Below are 26996 nucleotides of genomic sequence, written 5' to 3'. Positions count from 1 at the left end.
TACTACGAATAAGCAAAACGGGCGACTACATTTCACACGTCACCCTTTGACTCACCAGCGGTACGAATAGGCCTAGAGTCCGCGGGGTTCGTATGTGCGATGTCGACGACTATGGAGACCATGTTCACAATTTTTAGCGAATACAAATGGTCACCGAGCATTGTTTTGACAACAGTGACCTGAAATCGAAGATTACTAACATCTTAGGACTCAAATACATTGAGCGGGAACCGCCGCTGCTAGCCGATATGACCCACTCTTCCGACAGCTGCAGTGCCCGGTAGCAATCGTCGGCGTCGCATGCGGACAACAATTTAAGCCATTTTAAATATTGGAAATGGACGCGGGACGTACTTTTAGATAAAGCAATTTAAAAGCAAGTATTGGACACATCGGAAAAACCAGTTAAAAGGAGCGAGAAGCGCCGGACATACGCGGCGTCAGCAACGTGGCTATGAAGCGTTCCCAAGGCTGGCGCTCTCTTTCGTCAGCGATTCTTGCTGAGTTACCGCACTGCGTAAACAAGTAAACGTACAACCGGCTCAAAAAAGAAGAGATTATTCATCCTAAGTATAACGTATCTTTACATTTAATGCCCAACGAACGCGCAATTGATGCAATGCAAACAAAAGTAGCGCTGAGGTGCAGTTGTCGTCATGGGCGAATTGGTGGGGGATTTCCGTACTTCGCGCGGTAAATGCTAAATCTTTGTACAATCATCTTGAAGCACTCATTCGGCGAATACAAGGTATCTTTGCTATACAAGCAGCAGAAGAAAGCGAGCAACAGATATCGTAATCAGCAGCCACTGGACCCTGAGCAGAAACGCGGCTGTGTGGGCGGAGCTAAGTGAAGACAGCGACTGTTATTGGTCGGAACGAACAGTTAGAAATGGTGCAGTTATGTAAACAGGAGATCGACCGACTGACGCGCTGTAGTCTACGGGCCAACGACACAGACGTACGCCGATCATCGGCGGCAGCGTAGCGTGGCAAAGCCAAATACAACGTAGAAACCGCGTTGGTAAACGCGGTATGCCGACATAGAAAGGCCCAAGCGAGCCGCTTGGTTTCAGAACACGATGTCGCCCCTCACCCATTTGACTTTGCTCAGCATATCGCTGTACCAGCTGGGATTTCGAAAGGCGCTGCTATGCACAGCATGTGTACGTGAGCAGATAGCTGTCTGTGCGTCACTACTTTTGGGGCCCACGTGACCAGGGTTGCTGCTCTTCGTTGGGATTGACGTCGTAACACACCCGGCGCTCAGAAACCGAAACCGCTCAGCATAAATAATGCCAGAGTAAATTATTTATAGCACATATATGAATCGTGGAGCACGTATCACGCGTCTTACGTCAAAACGCAATGTTTGAAACATACAACACGCCAACCAAATATTGAGTGTCTCCACCCCTTAAAGGCAGAGCTTAAGTGCCTCTCAAGCTTTGCTGTAGAAGCACTACTTCACAGCGTCAAGCCCAAGATTATTGTGGTCTTCAGGCCACAATATTATTCTGGCCTGACCTTGAAGGTCCAGAAATAAAATAAATATTGCCACGGTTGTGTTTCCAACCGGACGTGGCGCAAACTTACCAGCTTCGCTGGACATTGCACGAGAGCACTATGCTATCGCGGCAGCTGGTCACGCCTCGTGTCAAACTGCAGCACACTCTTGCGCTGTGCATTGCACATCGTCGTCTTCATCAACGTCCATATGCGGTGCACATACTTCAGATCAGCGTAACCTTGGATAGTGATTAACGTGTGTCTAATATTGTCGCTAGACGTTTCGATGACACAGCAAAGCAAAACCATGAGGTAACCAGGCTAAACACATGCGTTCGCGCGTCTGCTTAGTTTAACTAGGTACCACTTTTTTACTTGCCTCTCTGAGGTGACCTACTATATTGCAAGTTTCACCGCAACGAGCCGCCGTTCAACAAAACCCTAAGTTTCTCATGTGGCATGGTTGAAGCCCTGGCGCTCTTGAGATGCTTCATATCTCGGCCCATGGGCTTCGGCTATGGAAGAGGAAAGCTTAATGGCCTCAAAAACCTTTAAGCCCTATTTCCTTACTAAAGGCAGAGAGGATCTAGGCTCTCTCGCTCTGGGCTATCAACCGGGTCGAAGCTGGTCAACGCAGAATAGTAAGTTACGAAGAAATTTAGATGAGGAAACAGAGTTCTGCTCGAGCCTGAAACAATCTACCCCTTTAGCACGTACAGGACGCGACACGCAAGTGGACTTCAAGCCTAATAAAATGTCTCGAATCGTAAATAAAAACCGATGACATTGTTTGGGATTGTGTGGCTCCATTCAGAGTTTTTTTTCAAAGAGATATCATCATAAGCCTCATCATGAAAACAATCCGGCCCCGACTGTAATAAATTTGGCCGATGGAGAGGTTTGACTTCAAGAAACAAAACAAGAATCAAAAACCTCATAGGCGCAAGTCGGATTCGAACTTTAGGCGGTACAAGCAGGTGAGTTTTGTTGTCCGCTTTATTAGACCACTACGTAAAACCCATACCCTAAAACTCGCGTGTTAGACTCCCTGCTGTGCTTTGGATGTTGAAGTCTTCATCAGCTTCGGTGCGTGCGCATCAAATAAAAGCAAGAGAACGAGGCAACTCCGACGTGTGAGTTCAAGTTCGAACGCCTGGCCGGTTTAGTGACAACATAAAAGGTAGGGTGCCTCGGTACAACGTTCCTTGAGGCAGCCTAAAGAAAGATTCATTGAAGCGCCACCTGACGAACATGAATCAAATCCTACGGTTCTGTTTGAGATCTGAAGGTAGAACATTGAGGCCTGGTGCTACCGTAATGTAAAGGGGTAATTTTTCAATTGCTCTTAATTATTTCGTCAGAAGTGGATGATTCTGAAATTTCAGTTCTCATTTTTGACTGAAGGTTGATTTGTGTTGTAGCGGGTGTTAATAAACAACCGACAGTTTTCGGAACAGCGTACCTCATGAGTGGTCCTTTCTGTCGGATATGAAAGACAGCTCCCGAGGTATCTAAAACTGACTTCGTTCTTGGTTCATCGTATTGAAGCGCCCTCAACGGTGCGAAGTGTGGGCGTTGAGCATGCCAGAGTTAGTTACCGAAGCGATGGTCCTGTGATAGAGCATCGGCCACGCATTAAGAAGGTGCTGGGTTTGATCTCCAGCGCCGCCGATTACCCACCGGTTTTCTAAAGGGTACGAGATTTCCCCCGGCCTGGTGCTCGACATTTCTCGGGTGAAATGATTTAGAAAAGCGTCAACGACCAAACCGGCCCTGAAACTACGCTAGTAATTATGACCAGAACATAAGGGACGCGTGCTGTATATCGTAAGGTACTTGGTAGGCCATTAAAAGCCATTTGACATAAAGCTTCTACTTCGTTGCCGCACATATGAAGCATTAAAGGAAGGTAAAGCGGCGAGAACGTCCTCAACGCTGCGCATTTCATCCATTATTTATTCCGCCGTAGGAAAAAGGAGCTACCTAGGAAATCAACACTACCCAGTAGGAAGCGATGAGCAAGTACCACGTAGAGGTGCTTGAAAGCGGTGGGGCAAGCATTGTCTCTATCAGAAAACGATGGACTGGCCAGGGTGAGGGGGGGATGCAGGGGCGTAGAGGATTTAGGATAGACGCATAACCGTTGTTTTTTTTTTAAATGGACTGTAGTGAGTACCACAAGACCATCCGTATATAAGCGGCTAAAACACTGGGCAACGTTATATTTCACATTTATTTCAACTATTGGCAAAGACAGAGCGAGTGGTTTCGACAGCGCATTGACTCTTATGTGACAACCAATTTATTAAGCTCCTTTCAAGGTGCTACCTTCAAGGCGCTACCTCTCCCGCGAGCCCCTTAATTTTTGTACAGCTATTCCTGAATATCAGCACTTCTAGAAAGACATCAGCGGTTATATAACGTTCGCTTTTCGATAATTCTGCGACATTCGAACAGCAATGCTTAGGTGTTGCACTACCAACTCTACTTGATATCCGCTACTCTAAGCAAGGTCCGAGTTTGAATCGGCTGTAATGTTTCTTCAATATACTCTATGTTTATCGTCCTCTTTAGGTAGCCTCAAAAGAGGAGAACACCACATTTTGAATAACGAATTCTTCCTGGTATCAATTTTTGCCAATAATTTCTTGTCTAGAGTGTGCTTTGTTTCCTTTGACAGTTCATGCACCAGAGCAATTAGCCTAGCTATAGTTCGTGATAGCAACGCACTATCCAGCGTCAATCACAAAAATTAATCTCCCGGCATTAGCGTCTAAGCAGCGGGCTAATATTGCATACGCGTAGCTTTGATCGCTCGCTACCCCTCCTGGTCTTCATTTGCACATTACATTATATATATATATATATATATATATATATATATATATATATATATATATATATATATATATATATATATATATATATATATTGCTACGGTTGTGCTTGTGCTTGGTGCGCTCGCGCTTGGAACGCGAAGAGGACGAAGTGCGTTTCTGCTGCTGGGCTTCGCGTGCCCGGTTGTTCGGCTGCGTGGCTGTAAGCTGTTTCCCTGTAAATATATTTTTCCCTTTTGGTGTGCACATCTTCACGTTACATTATTGGTGGAGGTGCGGGGTACAGCCACAGCAAGCACGTAGCTTCGCAGCGGTCGTCAGCTCGCCGGCTCTTCAACCATGACCAGCGAAGGGGCCGCTCCGTCGGCGTCCGCCAACCCGGCGTTCATCATTGCCCATCCGAGAGATCCTGGGACCTTCAACGGAACGGACGGCGTCGACGTGGAAGACTGGCTCGCAATGTACGAGCGCCTGAGCACACACAACAGGTGGGACCCGACCCTAAAGTTGGCCAACGTCATCTTCTACCTGACGGGCACTGCCAGGGTATGGTTCGAGACCCACGAGGATGAACTCACCAGCTGGGATCTCTGCAAGCGCAAGCTTTGTGACCTGTTTGGTAAGCCATTCGGGCGTCAGCTCGCTGCGAAGAAGGAGCTCGCATGCCGTGCACAAACGTCCACAGAGTCCTATGTATCATACATTCAGGACATATTAGCTCTCTGCATGAAAGTCGACGCCACTATGTCAGAGTGCGACAAAGTAGGTCACGTGCTCAAAGGCATCGCAGATGACGCCTTTAACCTTCTTGTATACAAGGACTGCGGAACGGTTGACGCAATCATCAAGGAATGCCGCCGGTTCGAATAAGCGAAGAGCCGCCGAATTTCTCCGCAGTTCACGCGGTTGCCGAATACGACTGCGACGTCGTCCTGTGTAGACTCGACTCCACCGAGCCGTCTGCCGACATCTGAGAGCCTGACACGACTTGTGCGCCAAGAAGTAGAGGCAATGTCCCCCGTTGCGTTTCATCCACCCGCAAAAGACCGTACTCCAGCAGTATCCCTTATACAGGCTGTCGTTCGCAAAGAATTTGCCAATCTTGGGATTCAACCTGTTTGCTCAGTTAGTGCCCCATATGCCCGCCGCATGTCCCCGGAGCTCGGTTCTGAACGTGCATACTACCCTCGACGCAGCCGCAATCCAGATGAATGGAGAACACCTGATGACAGGCCCATCTGCTTTAACTGCTCCCGAGTTGGCCACATATCTCGACACTGCCGAAGCCGTCCGTCCTCGACCTACAGCCGCTACCCGCCGGGTTCTGCATATTCCCGCCGCTCTCTCTCGCCCTCGGAAACGACCTCTTCTGGCCACAACGCTCAGACCCCGCTTACCAACCGTTCGTCGTCACCTCAGCGCCGTCGATCTCCATCGCCCCGACCTCGCCGCCCTTCGTCGCCGGCCCCATATGCCCGCTCCCGGTCGGAAAACTGATGGCTGCAGCGTCTGGGGGTGATGCTGCTCTGACGACCCGACCAGAAAACCGTCCTTTAACTCTTCATGCTCATCGGAACATCCTTAACGTCGACGTGGACGGGGTCCCTGTTACCGCTCTGATCGACACTGGAGCGCACGTCTCAGTCATGAATGCTCGTCTTCGCCGTCGCCTAAGGAAAGTGCTCACTCCTGCCCCCTCAACTGTGGTCCGTGTTGCAGATGGCGGTATGTCTATTGTCGTCGGAATGTGTACTGCTCGTGTTTCAATAGCCGGCCGCCATACTTCTGTGCTCTTCACTGTCCTCGAACACTGCCCTCATGACATCATTCTCGGCCTTGACTTTCTCACCGACCATTCCGCCCTTATAGATTGCGCCACAAGCATCGTTCAACTCGCTCTACCTGTTCCTTCAGAGCCACCGGATCCAATTGTTCACCGACTGTGCACCGCCGACTTTGTCCGCCTGGACCCCGATGCCGCCACTTATGTCCGTTTCTCCTCGGTCCCGCCAGTTCCCGATGGTGACTACATCATTACTCCGGTTCCTGATGTGCCCTTTACACGCAGTGTTGCCCTTGCGCATACAGTTGTCACCATGTCGGCAAATCAAGCGTCCCTTCCGGTTCTCAACTTTGCCTCTTACGTTCAGCCGCTCCCGCAAGGTATGTCGCTCGCCACGCTGTGCCCTGCTGCCGAATGCGTCGTATCGGCGGTGAGAAGCGTCCCACCCTCGTCGAACTGCCGCGACTCTGACGTCCCACCACCTGATGAATATGCAAAAATGATTGCTGCTGACCTCTTACCTGGGCAAGCTCACGACCTTCGGTATCTTCTGTCGTCTTTTCGCGACATCTTTGACTTCGATGACCGCCCTTTGGCTCGAACATCTGTGGTCACGCATCGCGTCAACAGCGGTGACGCAGCTCCTATTCACAGACGACCCTACAGAGTGTCCAGTACAGAACGCACCATCATACAGCAAGAGGTGGACAAGATGCTCAGTAAAGACATCATAGAGCCCTCGTCGAGCCCTTGGGCCTCACCAGTTGTGCTGGTTAAAAAGAAGGACGGCAGCTGGCGCTTTTGCGTTGATTACCGGCACCTAAACAACATAACAAAAAAAGACGTCTATCCACTCCCAAGAATAGACGATGCTTTGGACTGCCTTCACGGAGCCAAATTTTTCTCTTCAATTGACCTTCGGTCCGGGTATTGGCAAATCTCTGTTGATGACAATGACCGCGAAAAGACGGCATTCGTCACACCGGACGGCTTATATCAGTTTAAAGTTATGCCATTCGGTCTCTGTAATGCGCCAGCTACCTTCGAAAGAATGATGGACTCCTTGCTTCGCGGCTTTAAATGGTCCACATGTCTATGTTACCTCGACGATGTTGTGGTTTTTTCGCCCACGTTTACCACGCACCTCGAAAGACTGCCGAGCATTCTTTCTGTCTTCCGTCGAGCCGGGCTACAGCTCAATTCGTCGAAATGTCAATTCGGTCGCCGCCAACTCACCATTCTCGGACATCTAGTCGACGCTTCTGGTGTCCGCCCGGATCCTGTTAAAGTTAAAGCCGTCAAGGACTTCCCTATTCCCCAGTCGTCTACGGATGTGCGCAGCTTCGTCGGCCTCTGCTCGTACTTCCGCCGTTTCATCAAAAATTTTGCCGGCACCGCTCGCCCCCTGACCGACCTTCTAAAGAAAGACACCCCTTTTACCTGGGGCCCTGCCCAAGAGGAGGCCTTTTCTTCGCTAGTCGACTTACTCACCTCCCCACCTATTCTGGCCCATTTTGATCCGTCGGCTCCGACTGAAGTTCGCACAGACGCCTGCGGTTATGGGATTGGCGCCGTGCTAGCCCAACGTCACCAAGGGCAAGAACGCGTTATTGCATATGCCAGCCGCCTCCTTTCTACAGCTGAGCGAAATTACTCAATTACAGAGCGCGAGTGTCTAGCTCTTGTTTGGGCCGTAGCTAAGTTCCGACCGTACCTGTTTGGCCGTCCATTCTCCGTAGTGACCGATCACCACGCCCTTTGTTGGCTGTCTTCACTGAAAGACCCCACAGGCCGGCTCGGACGTTGGACGTTGCGCCTCCAAGAGTATTCTTACACTGTTCATTACAAGTCAGGGCGTCTCCATCAAGACGCCGACTGCCTGTCTCGGCACCCTGTAGAGCCGCCTGATCCTGGAGACAACGACCTCGGCCCGTGCCTCTTCGCTATCTCCGATCTGGTTAACATCGCGGACGAGCAGCGACAAGACTCTTCCTTGCGTATTCTCATTGATCGCCTCAACTGTGCCAGCCGAGATCCTTCATTGCAACTGTTCGTCATTCAGGATGGCGTCCTATACCGCCGCAACCTTCGTCCTGACGGACCTCCGCTTCTGCTAGTCGTTCCCCACCGTCTCCGTTCATCTGTCCTAGCGCAACTACACGACCTACCGACCGCAGGCCACCTCGGCGTCTCCCGCACATACGATCGGGTCCGACGCCGCTTCTTTTGGCCTGGTCTGTACCGCTCTGTTCGGCGTTACGTTGCCTCCTGCGACCTCTGTCAACGCAGGAAGAGACCATCAACGTTGCCTGCTGGCCTTCTACAGCCTATTGACGTACCTCTCGAACCATTCTACCGTGTTGGACTCGACCTTCTCGGACCTTTCCCGACGTCCTGCTCCGGCAACCGTTGGATTGCTGTCGCGACCGACTATGCGACGCGGTACGCTATCACGCGTGCGTTACCAACAAGTTGCGCAACCGATGTCGCCGACTTCCTATTGCAGAACGTAATCCTTCACCACGGCGCTCCACACCAATTGCTGACGGACCGCGGCCGCTACTTTTTGTCCCGAGTAGTTGACGATATCCTCCGGTCCTGTGGCACGCAGCATAAGCTCACTACAGCTTACCATCCCCAGACGAACGGGCTTACCGAGCGCCTCAACAGGACTCTGACCGATATGCTATCCATGTATGTCTCGCCCGACCACCGCGATTGGGACGTTGCCTTGCCTTATGTAACATTTGCTTATAATTCGTCGCGGCATGATACCACCGGCTATTCTCCTTTTTACCTTCTGTTTGGTCGGCATCCTGCGCTGCCATTGGATACATTACTACCGAGTTCTACTGCCTCGACCACAGAGTATGCACGTGACGCCATCTCCCGAGCAACTATGGCCCGTGAAATCGCCCGAGACCGGCTCACCGCATCTCAGACCTACCAGAAGTCAGTTTACGACCGCCGGCATCGCCCAGTACACTATCCGCCAGGCTCACTCGTCCTCCTTTGGTCTCCTTCTCGCCATGTCGGTCTCTCTGAGAAACTTCTACGTCAGTACAGTGGCCCTTATCGAGTTCTCCGTCAGGTGACCGACGTGACCTACGAGATTACACCTCTTCATGCTCCGACGTCGTCCACTAGCCCTTTGACTGACGTCGTTCATGTAGTCCGTCTCAAACCGTACCACACGCCTGCTACATCATCCACTTAGCACCGGGACGGTGCTTTTGCCGCCGGGAGTTATGCTACGGTTGTGCTTGTGCTTGGAACGCTCGTGCTTGGTGCGCTCGCGCTTGGAACGCGAAGAGGACGAAGTGCGTTTCTGCTGCTGGGCTTCGCGTGCCCGGTTGTTCGGCTGCGTGGCTGTAAGCTGTTTCCCTGTAAATATATTTTTCCCTTTTGGTGTGCACATCTTCACGTTACAATATATATATATAAATAAATAAATATATATATATATATATATATATATATATATATATATATATATATATATATATATATATATATATATATATATATATATATATATATATATATATATATATACACATATACACATACATTTCATTTTCTTAGACAGCGGCGCCAAATATGCAATAAATACTTTGTGCGAATCAGCGCACTTTCGCGCTAACCATAACGTTTAAACAAGGCATTAACTTTTTTTAAAATCCAGAAAAGAGCCATGGCATGCCTTCCAATAAAGGCCGATATGAAAGCATAGAATGCCTGTTTCGCGCATGAAACGACACTGAAGACTCGGTGCTTTGATTATTATGAAGTACCCCTCTAATGTTGCGCCTTGAGGCAAGTTGGAATGCGGATGCTAAAATTAACAGTATCGAATCAAACTGATTCCTAACATTGTGGGTTTCTGCAGCTCGCTCGCGGCATCCACAGGCTTGGAGGCATCGGCCTGAACATTAAGAGTGATGATAAGGTTCTTGTGTGTGTCCAGTTTCCTCACAAAAGTGGGCAGTAGTAGAACGAGAAAATATTTCACCAACATATAAGGACCTGTGTTCTCAAAATAATCATCTTTCTTCATTAGGTTCACTGCCTCCGGGAAGGACGCCGTGTTCTTCTTGAAACCAGATATTTCCCAAGATGCCTTTGGGACGCAATAGAAGGGTAAGATTGTTACATTAAATCGACCAAACGTTCGTGCTTTTTCAACAACCCACAAAGCTTGAAAATTTGGAAGCTGCTCCCAATTCTCCTATCTCTTTTATGGTGACGTTTTCTGCCGCTTCTCCAAAAGCGTATTTCGTCTACAAATTTTCACCACCAGGCTAATAATTTTCTATACAAATTAGAACTGTACAGCAACCAAGACGAACACAAGTAAGAGGCACACAGGACTAGCGCTAAATTTCATCTAACTTTATTCACTGGCAGCGCAGCAAATATAAGGAAAAACCAGAGCACGTGCAGATACCAGTTCACACACACCACTATCAACAGAACCGTTCAAGATATACCATCTCCGGTTTACATAGATTCACAGACGTATCACTATAACACAATAAACCCCTCTTTTCCTTATATGACAAGCCGCCAGTGGTTCCCTTGCCCTAGAATCTTTGCTTTTGCCAAAAATCTTTATCTCATGAAACCGTGGTTGGCACTTTTTGCAGGACTGGCATCTAGCCTGCGGCAAATTTTCTGCCGCTCGAGGGCACTCAAAACACTCAGCGTAGTGCTGAGGAAGATGTGCACCACTAAGGTCTTTCCGTGAGGGCGCGTGCTAACCTGCCCTTTCATTGATGCAGAGCCCTGTTTGGCCCACATAGACCTTCCCGCATGACAGCGGTATCTGGTAAACCACCCGATGCAGCAATTCGTGAACTATTTCTTTGCATGTTTGACGCTGCAACCACTCTTCTCTTTGCTCGCAATGCGCGCGCAGAGCTGTGACCGCTCTCGTGGGGCCGAGAAAGCAACCGGCACGCCATGTTTGTTAGCCCCTTTTTTCAAGTCGTGGGCTACCTTGTGCACATACGGCACTACCTCCGGTTTGGCAGCCGTTTCTCAGCTGACACATGGCTGCTGCAACTTGATGGTTTTCATCTTCTGTAAGAGGGCTTCAGCAACCGCTGTGATGACTCTGCCTGGGAGCCCTGCCAACAGTAATCTATCTACCTGCCTGTCATAGCTCCCTTGCATAGTATGACCGCACGACTTCATTAGAACCGATTCAAGGCAAAGATTGGCAATGGCGCGTTTCACAGTGTTCGTCTTGGTAGCGCTACAGTTCTAATTTGTTACAACATGCACCATCTAGCCCAACTAAAAGCTCTTCTAAATTTGCTATTATGCAAGAAGCGTGCCTGCTTGCCTTGTACTTATGCACCTTAAATGAACTGCTTCCCCTTTGAAGTGTCTGCATCAAAATACGATATTCTCTGTAATAACTAGTCTCTTACTAGTGTTAAATGAAGACAAAAGAGTTTTTTTCTTTATACTACATAGCAACCTCATTTAGAATAGTCCTGCATGCGAGAACCACGCCCTTGGATGATTTTAGTACCTGTAATCAGTGAGCAGTGCACATCTCCGGTTGATCTATCTGCTTTGGTGTTGAATACTTCGCCCGTAATAAAACAACGAAATAGCTTCCTTGTCACTCATGAGCTACTCAAGAATCTGTTACGTACTCAGCAGGCAGTGAGGACGTCTGGGCGTCTATTTATTTATTTATTTATTTATTTACAGATACTGTCAGCCTTATTGTCAGGCCTTGGGCAGGAGTGGACAACACAAATCAACAAATTCAAGGCGTTTTGTGACAGGGTGCAGAGCTCAGCCTGGCCGGGCCGACCAGCTTCTGTTTACTCTACGGTTCCCATTTCCTACGCTTTGTCGTCGACACAAAGCACGTTATATTATAATCGGGCTCGTTCGCAGCGGCGCTGTAATCTGGCCCGGCTTCCCCTACTACGCTGCAGGGACCACCTGTTCATGTCCTACTGCTGCCAACTTTACCCATAAAGTGAACGCTCAAATAACCGAGTGCCCGGCTACGCGGAAGTATCGATCGCCGCTCGTTCAGTCGCTAACCAACGTCTGAAGTTTTAATCACCACAACTAGGGCGCGCCTCTTCAAATTCCACGCACCTTTTATGAACGAGATCAGGGCACGCACGGCACTCCGCATTTCAAAGTTTAGAGAGGACTTCGCTGATTTCAGTAAAAAAAGTCAAATAATACACGCTTAACGGAGAGCAAGCTCGGCGCTCACCTTTTGCAGCTCCGTTTCAGCCACCGCAGCTTTGGCATCTTCGGCCAGTGGAGAAAGCTGCAAGTGATTTTCGTCATGTTAGAATTCATGCGCAGGCACCAGAGTGTAAGGCAGCTGTCTGCCACACGGGTTGAGCGTTATTGGCTTTCCGTGCATGTACCGGTTCGTCCGATCTGAACCGGAGTATATTATCCGCTATGGCTAATGGTTACATCAGATGTATAACTGAAAACTACGCATCCTTTGTTTTTGGAACTAGTTCTAAACAGAATGCAAACTACCATTGGGCCTATTCTAACGTTAGCTTAGCCGAAAAAGAAAATTCTTTCTTCTGCGCGGAGTATCTTCTCTCGTTCCACTTGCAGCTGCCTGTACGCCTGGTAGCGTCGCCAAGCAAAGAGCATGCTCCCGTCAGTTCTCACTTCCAATCCCTTGGCGTGGTGCTTGAGCCGCTGCTTCTTCCTCTTGCTCTTTGACTGCACTCCAGAGTAGTTGCTCTTCTCCTCCGCCGTCTCCTGGTCAACGAATCAAAAGCCACGCCGTAATGAGGAAGAGTATATGATGTTGAATACTAGCATATCAGTAAGCAAGAACGCATCTGCCACCAAGCGCGCTTTTTTTTTCCAGTACTTAATTTTTTCCCCTCAAGTTGATCTTGGCATCGAAATGCTAGTAATACCATTTGGGTTTTGTTATTCGGAACTTTGATTTTTGGGTATTTTCTCTCCCGTATATCGTGACAACTCTGCAATGTACTGCGCCGATGCCTGCTATGTGGGGATAAATGTCCCCGAGTAATCCAGTAGCCCTAGAAGACGCGAATGCGGTGAAAGACGTTAGCCCTGAATTTTAGATCCCCGCGAGTTCTGTACAGAAATAATCAGCAACACACGCAAGAAAAATGCTTACCATTAAATGCAAAACCCGTGAAATACCTAAAAAAACATGAACCACGTCTATCGGAAGCTAAGTCTGAGAGATTTTTAGTCCTTTCGAAACTCGAAGCGACCCTTGGTCTCCAGAGACGACGTTTGGTTAGCAAAAAAGACTAATTGTCAGAAATGAAAATAGTGTGCAGCTTTTAAGGACTAAATTTTTATCCCCGGTACCAATGGGGTGAACGGCGGGATGATCAGCATTGTTCAGTCCCCGTTATTCAGATACTCCCCGCTGTCTCTCTTGCTGTCCGTGAGGGCGCCATAGCCCTGCCGCAAGAAAGGCTTATTGGTATCGCAGGGACTGCCAGCTTCGAATTACTATACCTGGTGTTTACGGAAAGACTAGTTTTCAAATGTACATTTTTTTGGGCTGAACATATTGGTTTTGAGCATAGTATTACTAGTCTTGGCGGACACCAGAAAACCGGTGAATTGTTTTATGCACTAAGCTGAATCACTACATTATAGTGGTTAACTTTTTAACTATTTGAGTTAGGCGCCTAGTTGCAATTAGAGATTTGCAGCCGGTGGTTAATAATAGCCATATCAGTTTTTAGAATTTAAGAAATGTGATTACCCTCGACGCTGTGGCTCGACAAAATTTTGATATATCGTACCAAAACGCATGAGCTTTCAAAAAGCAAGCAGGCGAAGCCGCCTTTCCAGTGCATGTAAAGAGTCAAAGAAGGCAAATTTTGTCGTGCCACAGCGCCAAGCGTAATAGCGATTTCTAAATTCTAAAATTGATATCGCTAGTAATAACGACCGTCTACAAATCTCTAATTGCGACTAGGCGCCTAACTCCAATACTTTAAACCTTTTTATTGAAAATTAGTTAACCAGCTTATTACTTACAACGATTCAACGGTTTTCCGTTGTCTGCCAGCACTGGTCATACAATGATCAAAAAGCTACATTTTTAGCCAAGCAAAAACAATTTTTGAGGATTAAAGTCTCGCGAGAAACACCTGGTATACGGCGCTCTTTAAAACTTGTTGGATCTAGGTTGCGTGAGTACGCGTTTAAAATATGCACGGCATCCTTTCGTTACACTATGTTTACCATTGTGTGCTATCAGCGAAGAGATCCCATCTGATCTGCCGCTGCTTGACAACGAAGGGCAAAATAAAGGTGGAACACAAGTTCTGATGGTACTTTTTAAATAGTATAACGTCCAGCTGGCCTGGAGAGGCAACACAATTGCATATTCTGCGCCAAAACATGAACAATAACATGTGCAAGGCTGTGCGGCTGCGAAACGCTTCGAGTTAGTATATGCACTGCTTGGTCAGTTGATTTTGTGAGTGGACAACCGTTGCAACCACTAAGCATGTTTTGTAAAATTTATGAATGCTTACTTTCAAAGGCTGTGACAATATAATAGCCACAAGTTGCGCATAAGTAGCAAGATATGTGAAGAAATCCAGTGGGTTGCACGTATATCTTGCGTGGCTGGTGTATGACTCACGTATTCGGCACTGTGAAAGAGTTGTGGCAGTGTAGTAATTAAATGTTATTCATTGCCTGCCGAGACAGATTTCAGAACAGTGTATACCCGAAAAAGAGAGTCCAACCTGTTTGCGTTGCCACGTGGACATTAAAACTTCCCCAGTGCTGTGAAATCTAAAGGCACAGCGATTCGGGGGGGGTGGGGGGGGGAGGGCTTTGGTTGAGGCTTGTAAGCCTCGAGAATGTATGTGAATCTCTCAATGAAGGTTTCACGCGAAGAGCGAATGTTTACATTGGAACGTGTGAATGCAGTTCTTGTACTCCGCTGCCTATGGTGTCTGTGGACTTAGACTCAACATCTTATCAAGGCGGAACTTTGGGTATTTGAGCATAGTCTTTTGAATACGTAATGTCTAGCACTTTGGGACACAAACATCAAAACAAAACACATGTGAACAGGAGCAACGCTATATTGATATACAGGCCCTCTTACACGGACAATGCTTACAAGAAGGCTCAGGGCAGCGTCCCTATAACGGCTCTCATCGTAAGAAGAGTGCAGTGGTCTAGCGGAAAGCGTACCTGACTTCAAGTCCAGGAGTTTCTAATCTCCACCATGGGTGAACGAGGATTCTTTTTCTTTTTTTTATCTTAGTAGACACTCCTCTTTCAGGATGAACAGTTGGTCCGGTGCATTCATCGTGACGGACGAATGGTTCCACCCCATTGGATGGTTTGCTACAGCACATACATTTAATCCCTCCGTAGTTAGTCTCAAAAGTGCTTGTAGTTGAGCAAACTAGTCCCTGAGAGGGCGAGGAATCATCCTTTTCAGTCCATTTTCTGTCCATGTCTTTCTGCGCTCTCAGTACACGCTGCACAGCCTTTCTACACTAAAAACTACCAAGATTTACAAAACTTCCGCTTATTGTTGTTAGGAAACACTTGCTTGCGCTAATCGCGGGAAGTTCCGCGAGGTCGTGAAACAGACTCAAGCGTTCTAAGCAAATGGGAGATCAGAAAGTTGTGCAAGTTGATTGATATGCATACTGAAGAAATTGGCGCGGAAAAAACGAGGACAAGCGAGACAAACAAAAACGAGCGCTACCCACAACTGAAGGTTTATTCGAGAAAATGCTCGAATAAATAGGAAAACCAACAAGAACTAAAACGAAAAACGTCATGAACATCACATGTTACCTCACCCCGTGAATACCAATGAATTGGTGAGGAACATATACTCCCTATCAGAGAAGCGGACGGAACTCTACTAACGCACTTATCTCCACTGATGCGCATATGAAAGGCTTCCATGAGCTCATGCGGGAGTTGATCCCTGTGCCGCAATAGGATGGTCGTTTTTTCGAAAAGCGGTTTGCACCGGATTTCCTTTTCCTTGTCTTTTGGGCTGCACGAGCGGAAATGTTTAGGGAGATAATCAACAAAATCTCCCCCGAACAATCCTCGGTGTTCTCCTAATTTTTCGTTTCTCCTAATCCCGCTTTTTCCGCGTCAACTTGTTCAGTATGTTTTAAGCAAGGTACCTTTAAGACATGAACATAAACTTCGTTCTTCATGAAAATTAAAAAAAATAAACAAATATTTTAGGACAAGTATGATTATTAAGAACCTTATACTTATATTTATCATTGTGTATTCTAATTTTTCAGTGGTGTCGTCGGCTTTTTGGTCACTGAATATCGAAGTTTGTCGGTGATGTCACCAAAATTTCGCTGGCATGCTGCTCAGGGAACAGCAGGCACCCCTGTAAATACTTCCTTCTTCAAGAAAATTAAAAAAAAAACAAATATTTTAGGACAAGTGTGAAACTACCTGAAACATAAAAAATATTAGGAACTCTATATACTTATATTTATCATTGTGTATTCTAATTTTTCAGTGGTGTCGTCGGCATATTGGTCTTTGAATATCACAGTTTGTCGGTGATGTCACCAAAATTTCACCGGCATGCTGCTGAGGGAACGGCAGGCACCCCTGTAAATTACGCCTTCCCACCTCTTGAGTAAGTGTTGTCATTCTTTCTAGCCGTAAGCCTTTGCCCTCCGTGCAAGCAGGAACGCTTTAAGCTATCGCAAAAGGCGCATGTTGTGACGTGAATGAGAATGAAATATTTAATTCTCAGCGCTGATTGCTCTCGGTTGACGCTGGCCTTGGAAGAGACCGTTGCTTACCAATGGTTGCTTCTGCGGGTCGTTTTCGGTCTCTGCGAGCTTGGTCTCGTCGGCGTGAAGAGCGCTTTCCTCAACATTGGTGGCCAGGGGATCGACCGCTTCCTGCGGAAAAGTATGCAGCAGTGGTCTGGCGACACATACCAATCTTTTATGTAGATATATCAAAATTTCCGCTCATATTATCTACACGATCTCCCCTGTAATTATTTCTTGTTTAACTGCCCCTCTACAATCGCCTTCATCTATAGGGCAGCTTTGTTGTTAACAAGGAAGCGCAAAATACCGGACGACGGAGAGAGCAAGGGACACAAAAAACAGGTTCACGAGCGTGAACCTGTTTTTTGTGTCCCTTGCTCTGTCCGTCGTCCGGTATTTTGCGCTTCCTAGTTAACAACATGCATCACCAACTAGCCCGGCAGCTTGCTCTCCTGAGGGCAGCTTTGGTACACGTGGACACAGCAACTGACATAAATTCTCCTTTAACTGCGCAAACTACGTGGCTGCCATTAAGCGAAAATGCCGGCACGAGTCCGTGAGTGGCCACCGGGCTAATACTCGGGCGCCTGCAGCAAACCGACTGCAAGTACGAACTCTGGACAAGAGTCGAGAGAGAAAATATGCATCATCGAAGGCGACGAGCTGGGCGCCCCGGCGATACCGAGCAAGTGGCGACATCGGAGAGAGGGAAAGCAGCGCCAATAGCGAACACGTGTCACTGGCTGAGCCGACGCAACGTGCGAAGTGATACCTAATGCGTATAGTAGAACAAATACAAAAGCATCACATAAAGCCACGCAAAGCAAAGCGAAAGGAAAATGCGGCAATTGTGTAGCTTCAAATCATTAACGAGCTATACAAGCCCCCGCCGCGGTGGCTCAGTGGTTAGGGCGCTCGACTACTGATCCGGAGTTCCCGGGTTCGAACCCGACCGCGGCGGCTGCGTTTTTATGGAGGAAAAACGCTAAAGCGCCCGTGTGCTGTGCGATGTCAGTGCACGTTAAAGATCCCCAGGTGGTCGAAATTATTCCGGAGCCCTCCACTACGGCACCTATTCTTCCTTTCTTCTTTCACTCCCTCCTTTATTCCTTCCCTTACGGCGCGGTTCAGGTGTCCAAAGATATATGAGACAGATACTGCGCCATTTCCTTTCCCCAAAAACCAATTATTATTATTAGCTATACAAGCCGGCGATGGAAAGCGACATAAAGTGATGGAGCTTTCATGCAATCGAATGCGGCAAAAGGAATAAGCACGGAATTAAAAAAATACGGAATAGAAGAACATCAAATTTAAGAGCATCTAATGGGAAAGCAGTATCCGAAAGGTGTATCCACTTACGCGTTTCGTCCCATCAGACCATCGCAGCATTTATAAATTTTTGGTATGTTTCTTATTGGAATCTAAGCACGTTGACAAAGTTATTTGTGTTATCCTGATGCTAGAAGATGTATATATAGCAGTGCTCAAAAATGGAGAGACCTCGCGAATCGCGGTAATCGCGATTTTTCTGTGTTTTAAAGCGTGCCCAGCAGAAGTATGTGCGCTGAGAGGCTAACATATTTGGTCAAGCGCCCTATGCATATCCCTATGCATGCAGTTTAGTCAGTCCGCGTGATCTCTCCACTTTTGCGCTGGCGTGTACATCACACTTCAGAAGCAATTGAGGATCGTCTAAAACCCCTAAATAAAACAACTGAACCTACCACTGCGCACCCTTCTCAGCTTTCCTAATATAGTATATTACATGGGCATTATTCAGCGCAGCTTTTAAACTCTTCGAAAAAAAAAAATGGCACGGGTCAGGGCAAGTATAAGAAGCGGAAATGGGGAGGGGAATCGGGTATTGTAGGGAGGTTATCCTTCAGAGTAGCATCATCTCTTAGTATAGCCAACAGATAGAGAAGGCGACCGGTGGATGTGAGGACGTGTTCGAAGCTACTAATGTGCGTTCGCTTCCGTGCCTCTCGACCGGCTAGGCAGGGCCCAGTGCTTTTGGAAATGCGCCTTGTGTAGTGATGTGATTCAGGTATCCTTGACCCAGAGAACAATATTCCTGCGCTATACCGTGCTCTGGACGCAATAAGCCCCATGATATACATGTTACAGCCAGCAAGACACCAGTGGAAGCCTTTTTCCATGTGTTTCAGAGAACACTTTTAGATATTTCTAAAATAAGAGAGTTGGAAATATTTTCTGAAATGAACTCTCAGCTGCGGAGGGCATACGTTATGTGCGAACCATACAAGCTAGCTGGACAATAACGAAAGTTTTATTTTAAGGAGTATAGTTAGTAAATCCGGAAGTTCATATTAATGGCGAGGTCGAAGCTTTAGAGAACACGATGCCATGTTAGTATTTTTTACCGAAGGAAATGTCCTGCTGTAAACTCTTGCAGTGAGAAGAAATGTGGTATTTTTTTTTTGCACTAAATAGAGCCAATGAGGCTTGGCGTAAGTTATGTGCAAACGCATCGTCCACATGTGGCTTGTTGCAATGCCTACGGCGCGCAGTTCAAGCTTCCTGAGCTCTCGAAGACGACTTCCACGTAGCCGTAGCATCAGTTTTATAGCACTAAATATTCGTACCGGATGAAGTACCCAGAAGGGAATGTAATTTGACGCGACAGTTCCCCTCACTCTGCGCCCCAGGCAGCGCCTACGTATTAGATGCGCCCGAACTAAAGGCCCGAATTTGGTAGAGGAAAAAAAAAAAACCCTGGGCGCACTGAAGCTCCGCTTTATGGGTATGACGCTACGAGTTATGGTTCGCTTTAGCGGCCCGTTGTCCTCTTTGCATATCACTTCGCAGGCGTAGACACTGTTTTCATTTGAATGTATATTTGTCATTTTGAATTATTTTATTTACAATCTTTTCAGTGTGTATTTCTTATTTGGATTTCACATTTAAAGTTTGAATCCTACATTAATTCATTTGATTTTTTACCGAAACCGATTAGTTTTTATTTTGCGTTTTTTTATTTGTGGCGTCTTGCTTCTGGTTAACTGGCCTAGAGTTGTGACGACATGCCGTCACCGACGACTGCGAATTTTGTTTTCACACTCCAGGGGCTGCCATGTAACGATACTTCGTTCTTACTCCCTTCGGGTTTCCGCCAAATGTTCAGTCGAACGCTACCGCGTTTAAATATGTAACTTTTGAGCACTTTGTACGTATAAGCATGCGCTCTTATTGGCAGGTTGTTAGCCGTTACTACTTTTAATTTCATCTGCTAAATTGTAAAAAGGTGTAAATGCCTGATGTGTCAGTGCACTCGCCTCGAGGAGTGAATCGTGGTAGTGAATAAAAAAAGTTCTTACTTCTGCGCCCTTGGAGTGCGTCTTTGAATGGTGCTTCTTCCTTTTGGCCTTGGAGTGGCCTAGCGAGTAGCCGCTCTTGTCGTCGGGCGCCTGGGTGAAAATTAAAGCCAGACATCCCACACTGAGACACTGTAAGCTTCTTACGATGTCCACATCATGACAGAATTACGCGTATTGCGAGAAACGGCAACGTTTCCTTGCAAACTTGCTGGCCTAGTGGGTGACAGAGCACTGTCAGAAACGATGTGTAGAAGAACGTGTGTACTTGATAGTGACCTGTAATGAGCTCATGTTTTGTGGATAAGCTCATGGATAACATTTGGCAAAACACAGTAGTAATAGTGTGTACTACTAACGGTGCGCTCAGCGCCAATTGGCAAGCAACATAGGTGTATATCAGGATATGTCCGAGCAGCGAAAAAAATCCCACCCGAAGGTAAGTTCGGAACCACCGAAACCAAAATTCAATACACGATACATTTCTTTCACGCTTGTGCGTTTATTTGCAACACAATATCGTTGCCAGTGCGACTTTAAATTGGCGCAAATCTCTCTTTCGTAAACACTATTGCGACATACAGTAATTCCCCGATATCTTTTTTTTTACTGAAGTTACACTTTTAAATTTACGTGCACTAGTTTGGAACGGAAATACATGTCGTGAAATGTCTCTTCCGCTAATCTGCTCTATTTTGTGTTTTTTTTTCTATTCATGCAGGTCTTTTTTTAGCGGATCTAGAAATTTCGTCACAAATACATATCTTTCATCTTTATCTTCTCTGTTTAGATCATCATTCCTAATTATCCTCTCTATTTAGCATAAAACATAGGTGATGTCAGCGCTCAAAGTATTATTTTTGCACCATTGAGTTGGCCTAGTTGGTATGCATTCATAATAAAACAGCGCAAAAGACGACAGACCAGAGAAAGGGGGAGCGTGTGTGCAGTTTTGCTCGACGTTTTTCTGTATTTTGTTAGAGCGTGAAAAAACGGGCGAACTTAGTGCGCTCACGTGTGCTAGCGAACACATCGTGCCGGCGAGCGTGCGATGGCCTTCGAAGCGTGCCGTGCGCAGCGCGCACAGCCGGCAGGCGAGGATAATCGAGGTGGAAAGCGCGGGAGTGGAGAAGAGTGTCCCTAGTTTCAGTATCAAGCAGTTTCAGTTTAAGAGAGCGCGTTGTTGGGCGCATCGGTCAGGCATTTCAACCAAGCGCACTGCGCACACGGAGACAAGGACGGCAAGGTAACACAGCAAACGCAGGGTATTATTTTGCTTCGCTCCGCCATGCATCGCAGATCCCTCAAACTTTTGTGGCCGACAGCACACCGTCTACTGTGCACATTAGGCTACGCGGCGAGGGGCTCAGAAAGATACGTAATAATTGTGGCAGTCCGGCACCTTATTAACTAAAATAATTGAACTACCGTAAGCCGGCATGTTTATATTTGAAACTATGAGGCAGTCGTATTCCTACACAATTTAACTTCATAGGATTTTCTTAAGACCCGCGTGCTCCGAGATACTGGCGTCCCAAGCTTTCAGCTCTAGCTATGTAATTGCGCATGCAAGGCGGTTGCGATCGGCGCGAAACTTCCCCTGGCATGACGCGGCGTGACGCAGCGTACAGCGGCCGGCGAAGCTGACAGCTGTTTGCCTTTCACTTTTGGCAATGAAAATATCAGAAACGCCCGACGCAACGGCTGTATCATACAAAGGAGGAGCTTGGGGTCGGCTTCCACTGCCTAGCATGCGCAATATGCAAAATCGGTGAAAATTTTTGATGCGAATGTTCCGCACCATAAGTGCTTTAGAAGAATTTCAGCATATAGAGTACAATATAAATGCCACCGCCTCCAAGCTTTCTACATATTCAATGACGGTAGTCGCAGTGGCTACAAATTTCGTTAATATAGTTTAGTTAATGGTGGGCTTGACTGTGACAGATATAATCTCACTTTTGTCCCGTGGTCAGCATAAGTTGTTTCTATAGATGAATTTCATGCACAAATTAATGCCTAATTTAAAGAAATCTGTAGGCCTTAACTTTGATCATCCCTGATACCTTTATATGTGTATACAGGCCTGCAGGCTTATAACATTTATCAGGAAATCGACCTTTCCCGTCATGTGCTTGTGCCTGCCTGTCTGCTCTTCACCCCAGCGCGCAGCGCATGGTGCTCTGTGGCGGAGCTCGAGGAATACGCCGGCAAGCCACGGATTGCTGAGAGTGAAATAACGCCAGTAATTACACTGCCACTGAGCAGCCACGGAGCAGACACCGCTGTGTCTTAGAATCGCTAAAATGCTGCTGACTTTAAGGTTGCGTCACACGATCACCAAAGTGCATAGACCTTTTCTGTCTCTCCTTGGCTAGTCAGCTGTGGCAACAATGTCCGAAAGTTAATGTTGATGCTTCACCAGATTAACAAATGAGTGCTTTCTACAGCCCATTGTTGAGTACACCGCAACCCGTCAAAGAAAATGTGAGATATGGATAGGTCATGAAAGACAATAGCGTCCTGGGTGAGCTTCGCCAGGTTTAGCCTCAGTCACAGTTCCTTCATTCCACTGCAGTATTTGGGTTTGTGCACGCATCTTGAACATTAAATGCAAGATAATTACGTGGTTCACAAAATGATGGTGATAGCAGCTGTGTAGTTGCAAGATCACCGCAGAATGTACGGTCTTCACTGTGGAGCGGGTTTTCTACTTTGTGCAAAATGCCGATGTACAAGAGTGCGAAATTTAGACAGAACTATGCAGCTGTCACAATCCGCCACTGCAGAAAGAAACGCGATGCCGCTTTTCCAGGTTAAGCTTTATCGTTAACAGCTCTTATTTTTTCTACGGTGCAGTATGAGAGTGCCGTAGGAAATTTTCCTAAGGTAAACTGGAATGCTGCGCCCAAATAATAGCGACTGTCTTCTATGACGACATTCCGGACTTCAGCTTTGCGTTGTTCTATAAACTTTGTTCCTGTCATCTGCCCGCTGTCCCTTCAGGCAATGCAGAAGTCCATTCAACTCCTCCGGTGCTCTTTTCTACGGCAAGAAGCCATTTTCTGACGCAATTAGAGACGGCCAGTAAGAGCAAAAGTTAACAGGGATGAAGAAATGAAGTTGATAACACAAAGTGATTTTTTCTTCTCAGAGTTTCATTTAAAGGCCATCTTAAGCAGCCACTGCCTTCAACAAAGAAATGGCCGCATTGAAGCAAAGCATAGTACAACTTAGATACCACACAATGCCGTCCCTTTGCAATATTTGTCTTTTTTTTTTAAATTTGCGCGTGGTAGACCCAGCTGCGTTGCGTATGCTAGCCTGACCAAGGTGCTAAATTTGTTGATTCTTCGGTTTTGTGAGTTACATTGAAGACAGGCAAACAAAGGCGGCAGTGCGTTTCTCTGCCTCGCTTATCCCTCTTCATAGGTCATCTTCAAGTTCCCCCAAGGGTCCGTTGGTTACCTTGTCTACACACTGCATCCCCGCGCCCACTTATTTTTTCCTTATTTTAAAATAAGCAATTGTACCCGACTCCCAGTGCTCTCGTTCTGTCTTTTAACATTACACCAATCATTTTTTTTCCGTAGCAATGTTGTCCTCCAGTTAGGTTCAACCCTCTTTGTTAGGCTGCATGTTTTGAACCCCTTAGAGGAAATGTTTCGTAGCATGGAATTACCACCACTTTTTTCTAATTCGCATCCTTCATCCTAGTTCTTTGCTGGCTGCCTTGTTCTGATTATTAGCAAGCTGTCGCTCACGGAATCCTGACGCGAACGGCAATATTCTACACTTGACCGAGGCACCTCCTAGGGGCGAGAACTTAAGCTCACATTATGCACAGAGACCATGTGACGAGTCCTGAAAAAATGACCCCCCGATTTATATTTAGAAAGTTTATGAATGCGTTGATGTGAAGGGAAGCTCGGGACGAAAACGTTACGAGCGGCCTTCCTAAAATGTTCTTGTATTCTAAATATGATCCAAGCAAGCACTTAACCGCTCCAATTGTCAAGCTTGAGTAAGACACATACAGCGTCTTTCCTTTCCTGATCTCCTCTCCATGCGCGACTCTCGAGAGACTAGTTGTGCACACTGATAACAGAACTCTCTACTCGAAGGGAGCTGGGGCTGACCACGAGGAAACTCAAGTGCCCACGTATGCCACACTGACACGAAAAAAAAGGACATCCACCATCATCTTCTTCACCGCGACCCTTAACTGTTCCACCTTATCTAGGTTACATACGTGAAGCGCATCCACGCGGTCGGTGGCTGTGTTGTGCAGTCAGTTGACGGTGTCGTGAGGTCATGCGTTCGAGTCGCACTATCAACATGCGGATGTTTTCCTTCTTCTACTTTTTATTCAGTTCTCTTTACCCCCCCCCCCCCCCCCCTCCTTGAAATTAATACTCCCAGAAAGTAGAAGATTGAACAGACGCCGTTATACCCCTAGTAGAGCTCCTTACGAGGCACACGGAATTCGTGTTTTCGGATCCAACTGGAGACATGTGGTTTTTGTTCGACTTTTTTAAAAGTTATATTTCAACCGTAAAACAATTACATTACTAATTTTCAATTGATCAGAGGCAAAAATAAAAAAGAAACATCTTCCTATGCTTCCCTTGGTTTCGGTGAGGGTTTACATTTTGGAAATACGAACGGTAAAATCGTGTTCTATTCTGTTTCATACTTAGCAGGCAATGCTGCAGAGGCTGCGGATGTAGAGCGTGCGCGAAACCATATTGATCTGCCATGTATAATTCGTTCTTCTCTAAACTTCAATGAGTGTTTAGACAAAAACAAAGAGCGGTATGAAACAAAGTTGTAGCTTTGAAAATCACGGTCGAAGCTGTAAGGCGTTTAGTGTTCGCGCCATATGGCTACAATTTTCACTGGAGGTGAACTACACTTTGGGCCCGCTTTGAGCGAGATCGATTTGCCCTACAATCCGCTTATAATATCCTTACATATTATTTTTGCTTCTCGAAATCCGGATGAGTTTCAGGGCAAGTTGTAGCAGACTGTGAAGCAAAGTCCAGGAGGTGCGAGCCATGGCACTTAAGGTATGTCGCAACGAAATACGCTTGTGTTCACTTTGGTAGTATCGCGAACTGCTTTTTGGACGCCGACGTAGCCTACGCGAACAGTGACGCTAGCTTTGGCAGCGTTGGCTGCTATGTATGGAATGGGGTATAGACGATACTCAGCTTCCGTCCTCGTAAGCTGCCGCGTCGAATACGCCGTTATATCGTCCTGCTGCCTTCTCGTGCTACAGCTGCCCATGACTGTTCGTCGCGACGAACATCGGTCTTCATCAAATGCGACACTTGATAACGAGATTTGTAACGTCCGAAATAAAGAAGAGCTTTAAAACATAGAACAAGAAGGTTCTGTTTTGCGTCAGCTTTCTGGATCGGCGCAGCGTGCCGTTGTCCTTTACGATGACGCAGCGTTTTTCAGTGTTTTAAATGTCCCTGCATAAGAAGCCTCTCCGAAGCGTTCAGTATCCGCAAGCAGCAAATCCATATGTTTTTTCATCTGCCCATCTTTCTGGTAGTAGGCTGTCGTTAAGTGCCACACGTCTGGCTTGGAATTAAAAGGCTCCAATTCTTGGTTGTCCTGCTTGACACTTTCGCGCTGACACGCTCGAGCTTCCCCAAACTCGGCAGCTATCTCGCGTACGATGTGCTGTGATTGTGAAGCTTCTTGAAGGATCATTTACGGCCATAAGTTTAAGGGGGGCTTGCGTAAGAGCCGCGAGAGAAGCGAAGGTGATCCAGCCTTACCTTCTGCTTCGACGCAGCCTTCGACTTGTGCCTCTGACTCTCGTCCTCTTCAGAAAAAGGGCTCCTGACTTGATCGGCCATCTTCGGAGCTGGCGCCGTGCAAAGCGACCCTGCTTCAGCGTCTTTTAGGCGCGCGTGATGCCACGTGTGCACACGGCACGCACTTCGGTAGCGCTCATCATCTTCCTCAGACCAGAAAGACTGGACAATGTGCACTCATGCTGCAACCAATGGCCACTAAGTACCCAATTACTTAGAATAGATCAGGCATCATCATAGCCAGTATCATTACCGTCTAGGTTATTCCTGAGTTCATAGTAGCACGAGGGGAAGGAAGAAGAAGAGCGCTGTGAACGGCAGCATATCTTGATCGAGCTCCTGTTTTTTGAAATACTTTGTGCTTCTGTAGCCTTCAAGGCAACCTCGCCGTCCCAGGCGATGGCGGATGACCCGCCGCCTCTGCTGCCTTCTGTGGCTAGCAGTGTGAACTGCACAGATCAGCCTGGATGCAGTATGGATCTCCCCTCAGAGCTCCCGGGATCGTCCAGTTTCTCTGACTCGGATGACATGGAGTTCGACGGAGGCTACACCGAGATTGTGAGTCGGCGCCTGAAGAGGAAGCTTTCCAAAACCTCGACTGAGTGTGGGCCCAGTGTGTGTACGAAGCGGGCTAACAAGTCCATTGTGCCAGCGAAGATGCCTCACCAATCCAGTGTGAGCAAGAAAACAACCAACGAGGCCAATGTAAGTGAGCAATCTCTCACTTACACAATTTCATACATGCCTGTTGAGGAAGAGAATCTCAACTCCATCAACAGGCAGAATTTGACTCTTCTTCTTGAACGACTGGTTCCGGGCCAAGTCAAAGAAGTGCGTATTAACGCAAGAAGGAATATCCTCTCTGTTGATGTCTCTAGCCGGGCAACCCTGGAT

The 26996-nt window shown here is 47.1% G+C and overlaps 1 protein-coding gene across 1 annotated transcript in view; it reads right to left on the bottom strand.

Moving 5' to 3' along the window:
- The window catches only part of LOC144120250 (uncharacterized), a 46436-nt gene extending 20292 nt beyond the window's left edge, over positions 1-26144 (bottom strand). The window contains exons 1-5 of the mRNA XM_077652650.1: positions 26064-26144; positions 20275-20364; positions 16958-17059; positions 12801-12893; positions 12379-12435 (exon numbers count right to left, since the gene is read on the bottom strand). Coding sequence (XP_077508776.1) covers positions 12379-12435; positions 12801-12893; positions 16958-17059; positions 20275-20364; positions 26064-26144 — 423 coding nt within the window. The remainder of the gene's footprint in view (positions 1-12378; positions 12436-12800; positions 12894-16957; positions 17060-20274; positions 20365-26063) is intronic.
- Positions 26145-26996: the final 852 nt, after the last annotated feature.

Source organism: Amblyomma americanum, chromosome 2 (assembly GCF_052857255.1).
Source record: "Amblyomma americanum isolate KBUSLIRL-KWMA chromosome 2, ASM5285725v1, whole genome shotgun sequence".
NCBI classification, from domain to species: Eukaryota; Metazoa; Arthropoda; class Arachnida; order Ixodida; family Ixodidae; genus Amblyomma; species Amblyomma americanum.
This window is presented reverse-complemented; position numbering and strand designations above follow the sequence as displayed.